The sequence below is a fragment of the Thunnus maccoyii genome, chromosome 22 (genome assembly GCF_910596095.1).
Source record: "Thunnus maccoyii chromosome 22, fThuMac1.1, whole genome shotgun sequence".
NCBI lineage: Eukaryota > Metazoa > Chordata > Actinopteri > Scombriformes > Scombridae > Thunnus > Thunnus maccoyii.
The window spans coordinates 25041294-25057790 of NC_056554.1; the positions used below are offsets into that span (position 1 = coordinate 25041294).

The 16497-nt window shown below is 40.2% G+C and overlaps 2 protein-coding genes across 3 annotated transcripts in view; one reads left to right on the forward strand and one right to left on the reverse strand.

Annotated features, from left to right (window-relative positions):
* The window catches only part of LOC121889575, a 25830-nt gene extending 15855 nt beyond the window's left edge, over positions 1–9975 (forward strand). For both annotated transcript variants that reach the window (XM_042401620.1, XM_042401621.1), the window contains exons 11-16: positions 3651–3892; positions 5251–5375; positions 5694–5809; positions 5893–6137; positions 6272–6378; positions 6469–9975. In XM_042401620.1, coding sequence (XP_042257554.1) covers positions 3651–3892; positions 5251–5375; positions 5694–5809; positions 5893–6137; positions 6272–6378; positions 6469–7717 — 2084 coding nt within the window. In that variant the 3' untranslated portion in view covers positions 7718–9975. The remainder of the gene's footprint in view (positions 1–3650; positions 3893–5250; positions 5376–5693; positions 5810–5892; positions 6138–6271; positions 6379–6468) is intronic.
* Positions 9689–15678, reverse strand: LOC121889667 (ceramide-1-phosphate transfer protein-like). Its single transcript, XM_042401823.1, has 6 exons — positions 15588–15678; positions 13922–13983; positions 13469–13650; positions 11796–11967; positions 11509–11705; positions 9689–10435 (listed from the first exon to the last, which is right to left on the reverse strand). The coding sequence occupies exons 1-6, from the start codon at positions 15676–15678 to the stop codon at positions 10207–10209; spliced, it is 933 nt and encodes a 310-aa protein (XP_042257757.1). The 3' UTR covers positions 9689–10206.
* Between the last annotated feature and the right edge of the window lie 819 nt (positions 15679–16497).

Below are 16497 nucleotides of genomic sequence, written 5' to 3' on the forward strand. Positions count from 1 at the left end.
ACTAGCTAACTGTATATAAAGTAGTGTAAACTAGCTCCACCTCCAGCAGCTACAACAGTAACATGCTGCTCTAACACTGATGCTTCACTATTAATAATCTAATGATGTCATATATAATAATATATCAGTCAGAGGGACCAAACCACTACTTTTACTGCAATACTTTAACTACATCAAGCTCATAATACTTATGTACTTTTACTGCAATACTTTAACTACATCAAGCTCATAATACTTATGTACTTTTACTGTAGTAGTATTCAGTTTCTGCATTTTACTCATGCTTATATTCTTGTTTTTATTTTTCTTATGTTACCTTTATTCCCATATTTATGCCATGAATTTTTTTTATTTTGTCTTTCACTGTAAAGCACATTGAGCTTACTTGTAATGTAATGTGCTTTATAAATAAAAACTGTTGTATTTTATAGTGTCTCTGAGGAAAACTGAAGGAACGACTGTTTTTGTTTCTCTCCGGACAGTATTAGCGGCTGTACCTGTAACCCGGAACAGCACCGTCTGCGGGTGAAGGTGCGGAGCTGCTCTGCATAAAAACACACCTTTAAAACCCCGAATTAAACCATGTTTTACTGGATGAAGAGGAACGCAGGTAACTCCGAGACCCTCGACAGCCTCGGTAACATGTCTAAAGCGGAGATACTGAGAGGAATCATCTCCGAGAAACTGACCACAGCCGCGCAGGAAATCTTAGCGGTTGTTGAGAGAACCGTAGCCGGGTACGAGGAGGAGGCTTCGGGCTTCAGACGGGAGATCGACCGGCAGAGGAGACAGCTGGAGGTTCTCCTGCAGCCTCAGGTCAAACTGGAGAGAAGAGGTCAGTGTCAAAATTAATTAACATTAAGTCACAAACATTCTGTTTGTATTTTAAGTTGCAGGTTGTTGAACCTCGTTTAAGAAAACGTCAATTTAAAGTTTATTCGCTCGCTGACAAACCTGCAGACATCTGAGAACATAAAGTAAACACTTCCACACATGTTCATGATGTTATTTCACTTCGGCATGACTCCACATGCCAAAAAATATACCGTGTTTTGTAAATTCTGTGTTTACTGTCAGCTTCATAATAACTTTTGCAGGACTTTAACTGCAGTTATCGAATTTTCTCGCGTGATTTGTGTCAATCTCATCAATTTACCGAAATCCTACGTGAAATATTTATGTTTTTTCTTTATTTTGGTTAAAAAATGCGAAGCCCGGATCCCGGATCTAGACGACGATGTGGTTGTTGTGACTGAGGAAGATGATGATGATGATGAAGAGGAGAAGCACAAACAGCAACCAGGTACAGTATGTCATCACAGTTCTCTCTTTAAATGTGTTATAAAAATTAGAAAAATATGATATTATTATTAATAGATATATAACATTTATAATGTTAATAAGGTTTACCACGCAGGATTTTCCTCAGACAACATTAATGTCTCTCAGTCATCACTTATGATCCACTAGAAGTGTGTGTCTGTATTTATTTGCAGAGAATCTGCTCTCTGCCTGTATTTTCTTATTATTTTGCCGTGTTCGGACGTTTCTGGGCGTCGACCTTTGGCCGGTGGGTGTGTCGCCTCTAGCCAATAACAGCACAGGGTGTGAGGTCGGGACTCGTAGCCTAGCAACCAGATTACTGCTCTCTGTCTCTGTGTCATGGATGTGGGCGGAGCTGAGCTACACAGAGCAGAGAGGCCACGGCGGACATGATGAAGCTCGCTCGACCACTGTTGCTCTCTCTCTGGAGCCGGGGACAAATCTTACATAGTGTACCTTTAATTAGTAATTAGGATTATTCAAAATAAAACAAAGATACAGAGATAACCCTTTTTTGTTCTTGTTTGTTTTTTTTCATTTCTTATTCTAACAACAGCAATGATACTTATTTATTGAGTTTTAGGTTAAAAACATTTTGTCGTATTTTCTGACGTTTTTATATTTAGCTTTTTTAAATTTAATAAATGTGTAGCTGTACTTTTTAAAAAGTTTTTTAAATATTTAGAAATATGAGAAAAATTAAATGAACAAATATTATGAACAAAAATGAAGAAACATACTAAGACATTGAGATATTAATGCAGAGCTGAAATTATTAATTATTAGTCAATTTATCAATAAGTTGATTAGTTTTCTCTTATTTTTTTAACAAAAAGAAATAAAATATTTTCTGGTCTTTATATGATAATAAACTAAATGTATCTGCCAGTTTTCACTTTATAGACTAAACTGATGAATAGAGATAATAAATCTGTTTTAATCTGAAGACATAATGAATCAGTTTCACTTCATTCTACCAGTAAATCTTCTTGACTCTGAGTTTTGTTTACTGGAGTTAATCATGACCTCTGATTGAAGGATATTAAAATGAACCGTTTTATCAAATTATGACAAAAAAAGGCCAAATTCAGCCGTCGTACATCCAAAAATAAACTCTCAGCGCTCAACAGAACGTGATTTGTTTGTGTGCAGGTGTGCAGGACGACACGGGGAGTCTGGGCCTGATGTGGTATGATGATGATGATGATGATGAAGAGGAGGGTGAGGACGAAGAGGAGCGGCTGTCTGTACGACCGGCGACGAGCTCCAGACAGAGACGAGAAGACCTGAAGGACCCGGATTATCAGATACCATCAAGGTTACAAATCACACGACAGCATGTTTTAACAGCAACTACCGATCGTTTTCATTATTGATTAATTGATTTCTTGTTTGGTACAGAAAATGTTTTCTTGTTTTGTCCATAATCCAAAGATCTTCAGTAACTGTCAGAGAGACTAAAGAAACCAGAAAATATTCACATTTAAGGAGCTGAATCAGAGAATTTAGACTCAAAGCAACTAATCGATTGTCAAAATAGTTGATGATTAATCTTCTGTCTCACTATATGTAACATAAAGAGACATTTCCAGCTCTATATTTATATTCTGGGGCTCTACTGGAATATCTTAACATGATTTCCAGTTAAAAACTCCTCATGTATCTTCTACTGGTCCTTTATGCAGCTCTGATGTGTTGTTGATGGATCCTCACTTCAACCAGTCAGAAGCTCAGAACTGCTCTGTTATTTGTTATGAACCTGCTGCTCGTCTTCGTCTTTCAGGTCTTTTTCTCCCAGAGTTCGGTCTGAAAGGAGGAAACCCGGCAGACCTCGGATCAGTGAACCGCAGAACCGCGTAGACCTCAGGATCCGCATCCTGGAGGACTCACAGACTGATGTGCTCTCCAAAAGAGGTACGAGTCAAGAACCCTACTGCACCGTCCTCTAACAGAACATCACGACAACTGAAGCTCAGAATGATGTTTGGAAGTTGATTCTTTTCATTTCTTGACAAAACATTTGGTCTGTAAGAGAAACCCTCCACCGTTTCCTGGAACCTGCAGATTGCTTGTCTTTATATGTCGAAGAAAAACCACAAATCCTCAGATTTAAGAAGCTGGAACCAGAAAATTTTGAGTACTTTTGCTTGAAAAATGACTGAAACGATGAATCTGTTATCAGAATAATGTTTTGTTGCAGCTCTGAACACGTTAACTCACATGTTTCACATCTGTATCTCAAAAAGATTGTTATGAAACTGATGCTGCGACTGAGATTCATGTTTTTCATTTAACGGACATATTCGATGAAGTCGTTTGTGTGTCAGTGTTTCAGAAATATCCGCTGCAGGAGCTGCGGTGTCCTCTGGGCCTGCAGGAGTCAGACTTCCTGGACCTGCTGAGGTCCACCTTCCCTCAGCTGGCTGCTCATCAACCGTTTGACGTCTTCACGTGTGACCGAACCAAGCGGCTGCAGCCTCTGACGGTAAAGACGTTGACGCCGGAGGAGATCGACAGAACCATCAGGTCGATCGGAGCAGGAACCTCAGCGCTCTACATCCGACTGAAGGTACCAGACTGGAGTTGAGATGGTTTACATGTGTGGTCGTCAAGTTTTATTTGTATTAGTGCTGCAACAATTAGTCAATTAATCGCAACTACTTAAAAGCTATACTACTATACTACCTAATAGACAATATATAGACTCATACAACAAGTATGTGAAGTGTGTGTCTGTATTATCTTATTATTTTACTGTGTTCGGACGTTTCTGGGCGTCGACCTTTGGCCAGCTGGTGTGTCGCCTCCAGCCAATAACAGCTCAGGGTGTGAGGTTGGGACTCGTAGCCTAGCAACCAGGGTGAACCAGAGAGGATGAAGCTCTAAATCTGGCGATGGAGCACCTCCCTGCAGGGTTGTGAGGGGGTGTGAGCGTGTTTATTTGTGCTTTTACAACGTAACAGCTGTAAAGTTATCATAAAATAACATTTTGTTCTCAACCACTGCTGCTCTCTGGTCAAGTTGGGGGGAGGGGCCATCTTTGAATGCTGTGTTAACACCAACTGACAAATCCTGCGTAGTACAGAACCAAACACAAAGGTCCTGTTTACACCTGGTATTAACATGTGTCTACACACGCGTCCTGATCGGATCTCACTTCCCCGCTCTATATGCAAATAAACACGGATATCATTTTCATTTTCAAAGACCAAATTCGTTTGTTATTCGTCCAAAGCTGTGAGAGAGAGAGAGTGTTATCAGACAAGTTGAACAGTTTTGGACGGAGGGTCGTGTGTCTAGTCTGCCGGAAAATGGAGGACGTCAGTTGAGTAGGCGTCCTTCAATGTTGTCCAGACCACCTCCGAATGTGATCTGAGTGATCGGATCTCAATCCGTCCTCAATGTGTCTTGGGTGTGTTTACACCTGTATTTAGAGCTGTCCACTGAGACAGATGTTAATACCAGGTGTAAACAGAGCCTCTGTTTGTTTACAATAACAGTTTAATGGTGAGGAGCACAAATAAATATCAGTTTAAGCAAGTAAAGAAGTAAACAAAGTATAAACAGTAAAGATAATTAAAAGTAAGCATGAGTAATTATAAATGAGTAAAGTGGTTTCCCACTATGACAAAGTCAGTCACCAGTTAGTCCAACTGTTGATGGGATGTCGCTGTTGGTTGGATTTGGTTTATTAAAGCAGCACAGAAACATCAGACTGCTGTGTTAAACTACTTAAACGTAATATTTAAAGAGATTCTTATCAGTCTATTGAAACAAAAGAGGTTTAAAACTCCTCGTGAACCACGATCATGAACTGAACTCTTCTTCCTCCTGATCACAACAGTTGTAACTGAGTCTATCGAAGCGTTTTGAAGCAGTTTTGTAAAAAAAAATCTGTTTTTGTTTTGTGGAAACAAACTTTTCCAGACGGGATCGGATCCTCAGAGCAGCAGCAGCAGCTCAGACCTTCATCATCCTCCGCAGAGAGAAGACGACGCCACAGACTCTCCGTCCAGCTCCATGACGACCAATCAGAGCAACACGTACACCAGGTGATTACATCACATCTGATCTCTGATAAGTCAATAAATATGAAATATCATCTCACAGAAATAATATTTTACGGTTAAAAGAATCATCTCGTCAGCGTCTCAGGTGGAAACTTTTCCTAAACTACCTCGAACCGAGTCTGACATTCCTGTGCTGACATCTCATATATACATTCAGTGAGCACTTTATTAGGAACACCTGTGTAGTCCAACACAACAGCTCTACTTTAACGAAGCTTCTACATTTCCAGTTTGTGTTGTTATACTGCAGTGCATCAGTCTAGTTTATAAGTCTTCTACCAATCATCTCTTTGTCTCCAGAGATCTGTCTGAGAGGAGGCGGCGCGGCAGACCTCGGCTGGGTGAAGAACCGAGTCACCACTACGTCAGAGTCTGCATGCTGGAAGATTCCCAGTCACAAGTCCTCTCAAAGAACGGTGAATGTCAAAGACGTCGCTCTGAACGGACTGTTCCTGTAAATATGTGTGAATATGTGTGAATTTATTCTCTCTGGTTTCAGTGTTACTAAAATCCCCGGTGCAGGACCTGAAGTGTCCTCGAGGTCTTCAGGAGGCGGACTTCCTGGTCCTGCTGAGGTCTGCCTTCCCTCAGCTGGCCGGAGACGACAAACCTTTTAACGTCTTCAAGTCGGACAGGAGCCGGAGGCTGCAGAGACTCCGAGTGAAGACGCTGACGCCGGAGGAGATCTACAGAGCCATGAAGTCCACCGGCGTGGAGAAGACCGTCCTCTACATCAGACTGAAGGTAAATACTGCAGTAGAAGAAGAACTCAGTAAAAACATGTTGACAGGAAGTCAAACGTGAGGATTCTTACATCTTAGACCGGATCAAGAGTTTAAATTTCAGCCTTTTGTGTAAGAAGTTTTACTTATACACAGACAGGAGAGGAAGAGGAGGAGGAGGAGGAAGAGCTTCACCTCTCACAGAGAAACGATGACGCCGCCAATGAGTCTCCAAAAAGTGATGAAGCCAACCTCCATTCAAGGTCATTTTAAAAAGAAACCGACTTTAAAATGTGGTTATTTTAAGCCACAGTGAGGATAATAATTCTAAAACTCTTGTCTTTGATTTGCAGCCCTGTTCAACCTCCAGAAGGCAGCAGCTCCACATCACAACCACAACAACAAGACATGAAGACAGAGGAAGCTGATGATGAAGCAGACGTCAGCGACGACGACAAAGACGGAGACGAGGACGACTGGAAGCCGGATCCTGAGCTGCAGTCGCTGAAGACGAGGAAGCGGCGGGCTAAGAGGTGCGGCATGGAGGGGAAGCTGGCTGAGAAGAGTAAAACGCCGTGTAAGGTGTGCGGCGTCTGGTACCGGCTGCTGGGCAGCTTGATCAAACACGCCTGGAAGCACACGGACGAACCGCAGTGTGTGTGCGGCGTGTGCGGCGAGCAGTTTGAGTCTGTGGACGAGCTGAAACGACACCTTCAAACTTACCAGAAAACTCACGAGTGCTCGTACTGCGGCAAGTCTTTCTTCACCGTCACGGGGCTGAACTGTCACACCACCCTGCACACGGGGAACCGGCCCTTCAAATGCGACGTTTGCCACAAAACCTTCGCCCACTTGTCCAGCCTGAACATCCACCGCTGGGTCCACGTAGAGGACAAACCGCACAAGTGTGACGTCTGCCTGAAAGCGTTCGGTTTAAAGGCTCAGCTCAAAGCTCACATGAAGGTCCACACGGGCAGAGACAAGTACCACTGCCACGTCTGCGGGAAGTGCGTCTACGACGTGCGATCGCTGACCCGCCACAAGGCCACGCACTCCGGGGAGAGGCGTTACGGCTGCGAGGTTTGCGGGAAACGATTCAAACTCGCCGACACGTTAAAGTCGCACGCGAAGATCCACACGGTGCGAGACCGGCCGTACCTGTGCCACATCTGCTGCAAGACCTTCCTGTCCAACTGCGGCCTGACGGCTCACATGAGGACTCACAGCGACGAGCGGCCGTTCGTCTGCATCATGTGTAGCAAAGGCTTCTTATCCAACGGCGAGCTGAAGGTGCACATGCGCGTGCACACCGGCGAGGCGCCGTACGGCTGCTCCGAGTGCGGCCGCTTCTTCAAACGGAAGACTCACCTGAACAACCACGTCCGCACACATCTGGGCATCAAACTGTTCGTCTGCAGCGTTTGCGGGAAAGCGTGTTCGAGACAAGAACACCTGACGGTTCACATGAGGACGCACAACGGAGAGAGACCGTACAAATGTTCTCTGTGCGACAAAGCCTTCACTCAGAGTCACTGTCTGAAAACACACATGAAGAGTCACCAGAGGGAAGAAAACCTCTTCCTCAGCGAGTCCACGTCCTGAATAACCATCAAACAAAACGGTACATAAACATTTATCACACAGCTGCAACAATCAGCAACTAGTTTAATAATCAAAGAATCACTTTAGTCGTTTCTTAAAGCAAAAAAAGGTCAAAAATGTGCTTTAAATGTGACGATTTTATGTTTTCCTTTGTCTTGTGTGACAGTAAACTGACAAAACAAGACGTTTGAAGACGTTAACTTGAGCTGTCGGGAATCATAACGAGCATTTTTCACTATTTTCTTACATTTTAAAGACAAAACAATGAATCAATAATGAAAATAATTGTCAGTCGCAGCCCTGATTTATTAATAAATAGTTTCTATAACATAATAATGTCATTAGAAGCAGATTAAAGGGTATTTAAACATCGTTCACATCAGCATCCAAATTATAAAGGATTTAATTGGAAATATATCAAACTTAAAATAAAGAGAAAAACAAACATGGACGCCTCACGTCCAAACATGTTTTTATGTTCGAGGTCATTAAAGCAAGTTTAATGGACGTAGTCAAACTACATTTACTGAAGTATTATTTTCTGTTACTTTATACTTCGACTGTTACACTCGGTTACATCAACACTCCAGGAAATAAACATTTAAATTGTTTATAACACATAATGTAGTTATAAGCTGATGTATTTGTGTTTATTCATGTATATCTGATGTTACAGCTGTTTTATTATGATGTCATTCATCATCTGTTCATACAGCAGCCTCTAATGAACAAATACATCTGCTTATAACTGCATTATAGTGTGTAATAAACATTTATTAACTGATTATAAACTGATTATTAATGATAATTAGGGGACTTAAAGCAAAACTTTAATTTTTATTTGGACATTTAGACATCTGCTGGTGTTTAAACAATATTTAACAAACTTTGGCGTCATTTTTTAAATGTAAAAAAAAATGTTTTTGTAGAAAAACGTGTAAATTATTGAAAAATACGTTGTTTTTGGTGCTGAAAGTCAGGTGTCAAATGACACTCAGCTCTACATTTGGATCAAAAAAGAAACAAAAATTAAAAGCAAATGAATTGATTAGTCAATTTATGTAAAATAATCACCAACTATTTTGATAATTGATAAATAGTTTAATGCCCCAGAGTTGTTGCTATTGTCAGTCTTATGTGACGTTAAGTTTCAGACTGTTTTTGGCAGTTTAATGACGTCACTGTTGGAGTTTTATAGACTAAACGATAATAAATATAATCGTTAATTGCAGCCCTGACTGACAGGAAGTAAATCAATCATTTTAAGTTGCTGATATTTGCAGGTTCCAGTTTTATATGATTGTAAATGAAACATATTCTGGTTCAGGACTCGGTTGGGAAATCTTGACTTTTTATACAGTAAAACGGTGAAAAAAACCAATAAAAAATAATCTTCAGTTGCAGCCTTAAAATAAAGTTTATTAGTGTGATATAAGCATGTGGAAAAACAACATACAAACACACCATAAACTACGATTACGATACAGTAAGTTGTTGAATTCATTTGTGTGTGTTAGTTTAAATATAATAAACACCACTTAAAAATGAACAAAAACAGCAAAAATTTAAATAAAATACGTCATTTTTGAAGCTTCTGAAGATCTTCATCTTTCAGGTTACAGTGTTTTTTTTTGGTTTCTGTTATAAACTACAGATGATGGTAGTTCAGCTGTGTAATTACGGCGTCCATCGGTTACATAGAGTTGTGTTTGTGTTTCATGTTGTATTTACTGCTGACGGATTATGTAACGTTCACTCAAATATCCAGAAACTGTTTTTGTCTCGACTGTAGAAGTTGTTCATGAAGAAGAAATCTCAAACTGTACAGTAAAAAAAAAACTTTTTATATTTTACTTCCTGCAGTGCTGCTTCTGTTGAATGTTTTCATTCCACTGTAGCTGATGTTGCATTCAAGGCAGGTGGGAAATTCCCAATTAGCCTTAAACTGTGTAATTGCATTTTTTTTTTTTAAGCTCCGTCCTCATTTATTTTTTAAATGTTTTTGGTACGTTGATGGACGGAAACACTCATAAGTCCCACGTGATCCTGAATGCAGCATTTGGTGCCTTAAAGTGCATGTTTCTCTCTGAACTGATGTTACAAAACTACAAACTACAAATATCCTGGTTTTCCATTTTTACTTGTGCAGCGTATTAAAAGAGAAAACTGCTTTCATTCTGTACTTCAGTGTAAAAATAATAAAAAGTGCTTGTCTGCTTTGACATGTGTGACCAAACTAATAAACGACATTCTGAGAATTTTTTTTTCAAAAATGTCATTTTGTGGAGGAAACCAGAGCGAGAAAAACTATTCCTACATTTATAAAGTTTATAAGAAAGTACAGTGCTTATAAAAAAAAGTGTTCAGTATGTTGTTTTTTTACCGTATTGACACAGAAAGATGTTGTCAGTCGTGTGTCGGTGGTTTTCTGACACCTCCAGCTCTCTTTACTTTACAGTTCGTACAGTCTGGTTGTTGGCGTGTGGCGTTCAGGGCAGCTCCAGCATGTCGTGTTCGCTCAGGATTCGCTGAGTTCGCGTGTGAACCAGCGTCAGATGATGGATGATGACCCGCAGGACGGGCGCCGCCTCCCGCGTGCTCTTTACGCACACCAGCTGCAGGAAGTACTTCCTCTCCGGGAGGGCGAGGAAGACGAGCTCGGCGGCCTGACGGAGTACCCAGGGGTGGTGGGGGGCCAACGCCACCTTGTAGGCGTCCCTGAGGGAAGACGGAGACAGACTGAAGGTTTCGTCTAGGAGTCATGTGAAATGGATGAAATATATCTTGTGCTGCATTTAAAGACGCAGGAGAAATTAATATTTAGTGTCTCTAAATGAACGAATCGTGACGATATTGAGACCGAACTGAAAACATTAGCAGCGAAAAATATCAACCTTCAGATTTAGTTACAAAAAGATGAAAAATGGAAACAAATGTTTAAAAAGATGAGGAAGGTTATCGACCCCAGAGGTTATTTACAAATGTTCAAGAAGACTAAACTCTCTTAGTCTTTGAATACACTCAGTGATAAATAGGTTTATAGAGGAAGTTTCCAAAAGATTATTGCATTTAAAAGCAGAACAATTGGATTTAATGAACAGCAGAAACAGTTTTGTGAGAGTCACTGTGAAATAAACATGTAACGCTAAAACATCCACTTTACCTCCAAATTATATATATTTTAGTTTAAAATACAAAATGTGCAATAACTGTTGCTGTTAAATATATATTTGAGCAGTCAGTATATACTGTGTGTATATAAAGTAAGTTATCACTTTCTTACCCATTCAATATTTATTCCAGCGACTCTTTCACACTTTTGCACTTTTTGTATCCTGTTTACAGTAAACGGAAACGATTTCACCTGTATATAAACATTGTGTGTTGTTGTCCACTTGTTTCTACATGTATGTATCTATTTTTTCATCCATTTTGCTTTTACATAACTGATGTTTATCACTTGTTGTCCTTGTGTATCTCTGAACATTGTTGTGTGTAAGCACATTGAGTCAAATTCCTTAAAAGCGTAAAACATATTTGGCCAATAAATCTCTTTTTTTATATAATGTCTCTTCCCAGGCTCTGCAGTAAAATCACTATTTATTGTTTTGTTTTTGCACCAATAAAATATAATAATAAAATAATCATTTACATCAACAGAAAGGTCAAACTAAACTGATCTTTATCTCCACAGATTGATCACAGTTCATTTAGCAGAACTTGTTACTCAGTTTGTTTTTGTAACGACAGTGACGTCACTCCTTGAACACACCTTGAAGGTCATGTCTTACCTGCTCAGCTCTCCGGGTGTTTTGAAGCGTCCGTCTGCGTCCGGTCCTTCAGCCAAACCCTCCAACATCAGCTTGAGCCACAGGAGCGATCGATGCAGCCGAAGCAGTGTCCGGCAGCCTGAATCTGTGCGGCGGGAAAAGTCCACCATGCCTGCTTTTAGCTCCGCCTCCACCATGGAGCGAACTGAACGGTACATCTGCAGAGAAAAAAAAACATCTGTTTACTCACCTGGATATTAGTTTAGTTCATATCATCCAATCGTGTTTTTTGCCACAGTGCGTCTCACCCCGTTTTTCAGTCCAAATGATGCTGGAGTTTGTAGTCCTGAGAGGTCAGACGGACCACGTTTCCCATGAGCCTCTCTGCTGTGTTTGAGTGACAGCTCTCGTATCACTACAACTTTTTCTTTCACCTTCTGAGAGAAGAAACTGACCATCGTCCCGAGAGACTCCATGAAGCTGTGGAGAAGAGACGAATGAGATTCATCGTCCATCTTGTGAGGACAAAGTTTAAGATCTTAATACTGAGAGAATTTTTAATGGTTGTCTCTTCTTCAAAGGTTTGGACAGTTAGATATTAATGAAGCTAATACAAAGTCATCATCAAATCAGTTTAAGGTTGAGTGTGTGAATTTCAGATTCTTACACAGAAGGTATTTTATATTTACTTTGTTGTGTGAGAAATACAACAGTCAGACCTTCCAGGTTGTGCAGAAGTGGAAAAACATTCAAAATCATTGATCAATCAAGATTATTAAGGTTTCTGCAAGAGAACAACATGCTTGTATTGTCTCCAAATAAAATATTGGATGCCAGTTTCCAAAAACATCAGGCAGATCATTTATATAAATTAAGAACAACAACGGCCCTAAATTTGAGCCCTGTGGAACACCACATTTAAGCAAGATTTAAAGGACGCGTTCACAATATTTCCAGTGTGTCTTAAACCAGCAGTCAGGTGTTCATATGAACAGTAAAGAGGTTTTCCTCGCTGTAATCATTCCTCCTGTTCATACTGGATACTAAAAGATCCTTCAAATGTGCTTTCAATGTAAGTGATGGAGGCCAGAAACAGTCCTTGTTTTGTGCAAAAATGCATTTAAAAGTCTGTGTGAAGCTTCTATTCAGCTTCAGCAGTCTGAGTTAGTCATGTCAAGTGGATATCTGACACATTTACAGTCTTTTTAGCATCAAATTCCCTCTTTGTGTTTCCTCGGACAGTGTTTCCCTGTTGAGCTGCAGGTGGAAGTATAGTAACAAAAAGAGGAACTTTGGCACTAAAAAGACTGTAACGTTGAAAGATATCTACTTGATTTGACTCATTTGGACGCTGAAGCTTCATATTAGCTTCAGATAAACTTTTAAATACATTTTTACACAGAAGGAGGACTGTGGATTTTGTCCCCCATCACTTCCATTGTAAGTGCATTATGAAGGGATCTTCTAACGGTCAGTATGAACAGGAGGAATGATTACAGCAAGAAAAAGAGCTTTAATGTTCATTTGGGCCCCTGACTGTTGTTAAAGACACACTTGAAAAATTGAGAATCTTTAATCTGATGTCAGTTTGACATGTCATCAGTCTTCTTCAGTGGGACTGAAAACATTTATACATAAATAAATAAAAATCCAGCCTGGAAAATTTAGGAATGTTGCCTTCTTCACAACATATATTTAGACAAGGATGGTAAATTGAAAAAATTAACCCACAGACCATCGCAGGGTTAACAAAAGAGGTGAGTCCATGAATAAACTGACTGACCCACTGTCAACTGACTTATAGGTCAATTAACTTGTTTATCGAGGCCTTATATAAATATTTTGGAAAGTCATACTTTTGAATTATTTGGAAATTGTGCACTGCTGTGTTGTTTTTTCCCTTTAGGACGGCAGATGTGTTAATGTACATGTTAAAACTTAACTAAACACATTTAAAAAAAAAAGTTATGTGTGTTTATACTTGATGAGCTCATCCCAGCTCTGGAGATACGGCTCCATCAGAATGTCGTTGTCGTCTGACATGCTGGACTTTAAATGAAGCAGCAGACGCCAGGCCTGAAACGATTGGCCAGGACACTCCTGGATGAGGGGTGGGGCTCTGTCAGGCTCCGCCCACTTGGCAGGAGCCAATGGAGGCTCAGGCTGAAAGCGAAAAAACAAACAAACAAAAAAATGTGTTACTGGAAATATGTTTTGTTTTGTTTTGAAACCATAACATAATTGTGTGTGTGTGTGTGTGTGTGTGTGTGTGTGTGTGTGTGTGCGTGTGTGTTCTTGTATGTGTATCTATGTGAGGACCATAGACTTAAACCATAAAAGTGAGGACATTTTGCCCGTTCCTCATTTCTTCAAAGTGGTTTTGTAGCTAGTAGCTACAAATGTGTGTGTGTGTATGTATGTGTGTTAGTCTTACTGTTTGGTGGTTAAAACTCAAACATGGCTGCCAGGCGGTGCCACAGTCTCTGGCACCCTGAGCTGCCGAGAAACAGAAACAAAACTCTGGGTAACCAAAAAATACACAAAACGTGTTTCTGTTTTCATTAATGCAGCTATTATTGGTTGTTTAGTTGACATCCAGAACTTTGGCTGGTGACCATTAGCATATGTTGTGGTTTTAAGTCATGCTAGCAGCACGGCCGGTCCATCCACCACTTTGGTTTAGAAATGTCTCAACTAATATTTGATAGAATGGCATCAAAGTTTCCTCTTATCCAGTTAAAATATCTCTACATCCACCTCATAGATTGACAAAACATTTTGTACAGACATTTATGCTTCCTGAACGATGAATCCTAATGACTTTGGTGATCCCGACTTTTCCTTTAGCGCCACCAGCCAGTTCACACTTTTGGTTTTGAAATATTTTGAAAACTATTGGATGGATTGCCATGAAATTAGGTAAAAACAGTAATGTTGCCCACAGGCTGAATAGGAAAACCTGCGCCATCATCTGGTCCAAATTTAATTTTGTCCAATACTGTGGTTTATAACCAAATACCTGCAAAACTCATGACATTCCCATCAGCCTCAGCTCTTTGTGTTTAGCGCTAATAAGCAAATGTTAGCATGCTAAAATGGTGAACAGGGTAAACATGATACCTGCTTACTATTGTCTACCTTTTTAGTTATTTTACTCATTTTCTGATATTTATATTTGGCTTGTTTTTCTTTTTCTTGTTTCATTGAGTTTGTTTTATTGTTGTTGTCATGTGGACCCCAGGAAGACTAGCGACCACTTTGTGGAAGCTAATTGAGATCCAAATAAAGAATAAATTAGCATCTTAGCATTGTCATTAATGTTAGCATTTAGCTCAAAGCACTGCTGTATACAGACTTTTTTATTTGTTTGTTTACAGTTTGTCATGGTCAGGGTCAGATTACAAACCAAGCAACAAATTTACATAATGCATATTTGTGAATAAATGCGTGTTTAAACAAATTAACACAAACAAGGGGTCAATAGACCCTGTAGTGGATTAATCCAGCCATGGTCACAGCAACCATTAGACTACTACTATTATTATTGCTATAATGTTTGTTACCATTTCTTACTCCCATTGTTGCCTGGAAAACATGGTATCGTCTCCAATCTGCTTCCCTCAGAAAGCCACTACAGGGCCCATCATGTGAAAATTTCCCATCTGGCAGAATGACTATATACTTCATAACATAAACCCAGTTGGGTTGACATGAATGATTATTTTCATTATCGATTAATCTATTAGTTGTTTGGGCCATAAAATGGAGAAAAATGTCAATCACTCTTTTCCAAAGCCCAAGATGACGTCGTCAAATATCTGGTTTTGTCCACAACAAAGATATTCAGTTTACTGACATAGAGGACTAAAGAAACCAGAAAATATTCACATTTAAGCTGGAATCAGGGAGTTTGGAAATCTTTTTCTTACAAAATGACTCCAAACACTGAATCGATTATCAAAATAGTTGGCCATTAATTCAATAGCTGGCAACTAATCGATTAATCAACCAATCGTCGCAGCTCTAAAACTCAGATTAACTTCATGATAACAGGGCAAGAGGTGGAGCCAACATGGCCGACCAGTTTCAGTGACACTCACGTAGCCAGAAGGAGCTGATGAAGAGGAGCAGAGCCAACATGGCCGACAGCAGCAGGTAGCGAAGCAGCATCGTCCGTCTGAGGAAAACCATGGTGACCACAACACACACACACACACACACACACACACACACACACACACACTTTCTAAATCCTAATACACATAAATACTAGTTAAAACACACACACTGTTTACAAGCTGTCACTTATCGTCACATGCTGCTACAGGGCGTACAATCACACTCATCGGAGGACAAACTTTGCACTTGACCTTCGTCCAGACGCTTATCTCAGTTTGTTTTATCACTCACATCACACACACACACACACACACACACACACACACAAGTTTGCACAGCTATCCTTGTTGGGACATTGCATTGACTTCCATTCATTGTAGACAAACTAACCGTCACCCTGACCTAACCTCAATTCACACCTTACCCCTAACCTTAATCAGGACCTCAGAAATGTCGTTTTGCCTCATTAGGACCGGGCTTTGGTCCCCATGAGGACTACTGGTCCCGACAAGGTCCCAGTTAAGGTCCCCATGAGGTAACAAAAACACGCGCACACACACACACACACACTGAGTAAACCTCGTAGTATGATGTGACGTCTCTGATGTCATTTGACGTTTCTGACTTCCTGGAGTTGAAGTTTGAGTTTTATACTGATCAACAGAGCTCGGAAATCCTAATTTGGGAAAAAGGGAAGACTGGATCTGAGCTTCTGTTGTGTTCATGTCATATCTGAGTTACTGTTATAGAAAGGTTCCAACTTGTAAATATTGTTCACATCAACGTTCAAATGAAAGCTGCATTATATCAGATTTCATGCTTAACAAAGAGCCTGAAAACCAAACAAACATGGACGCCTCATGTCACAAAGTTTTTTGTTCAAGGTAATTC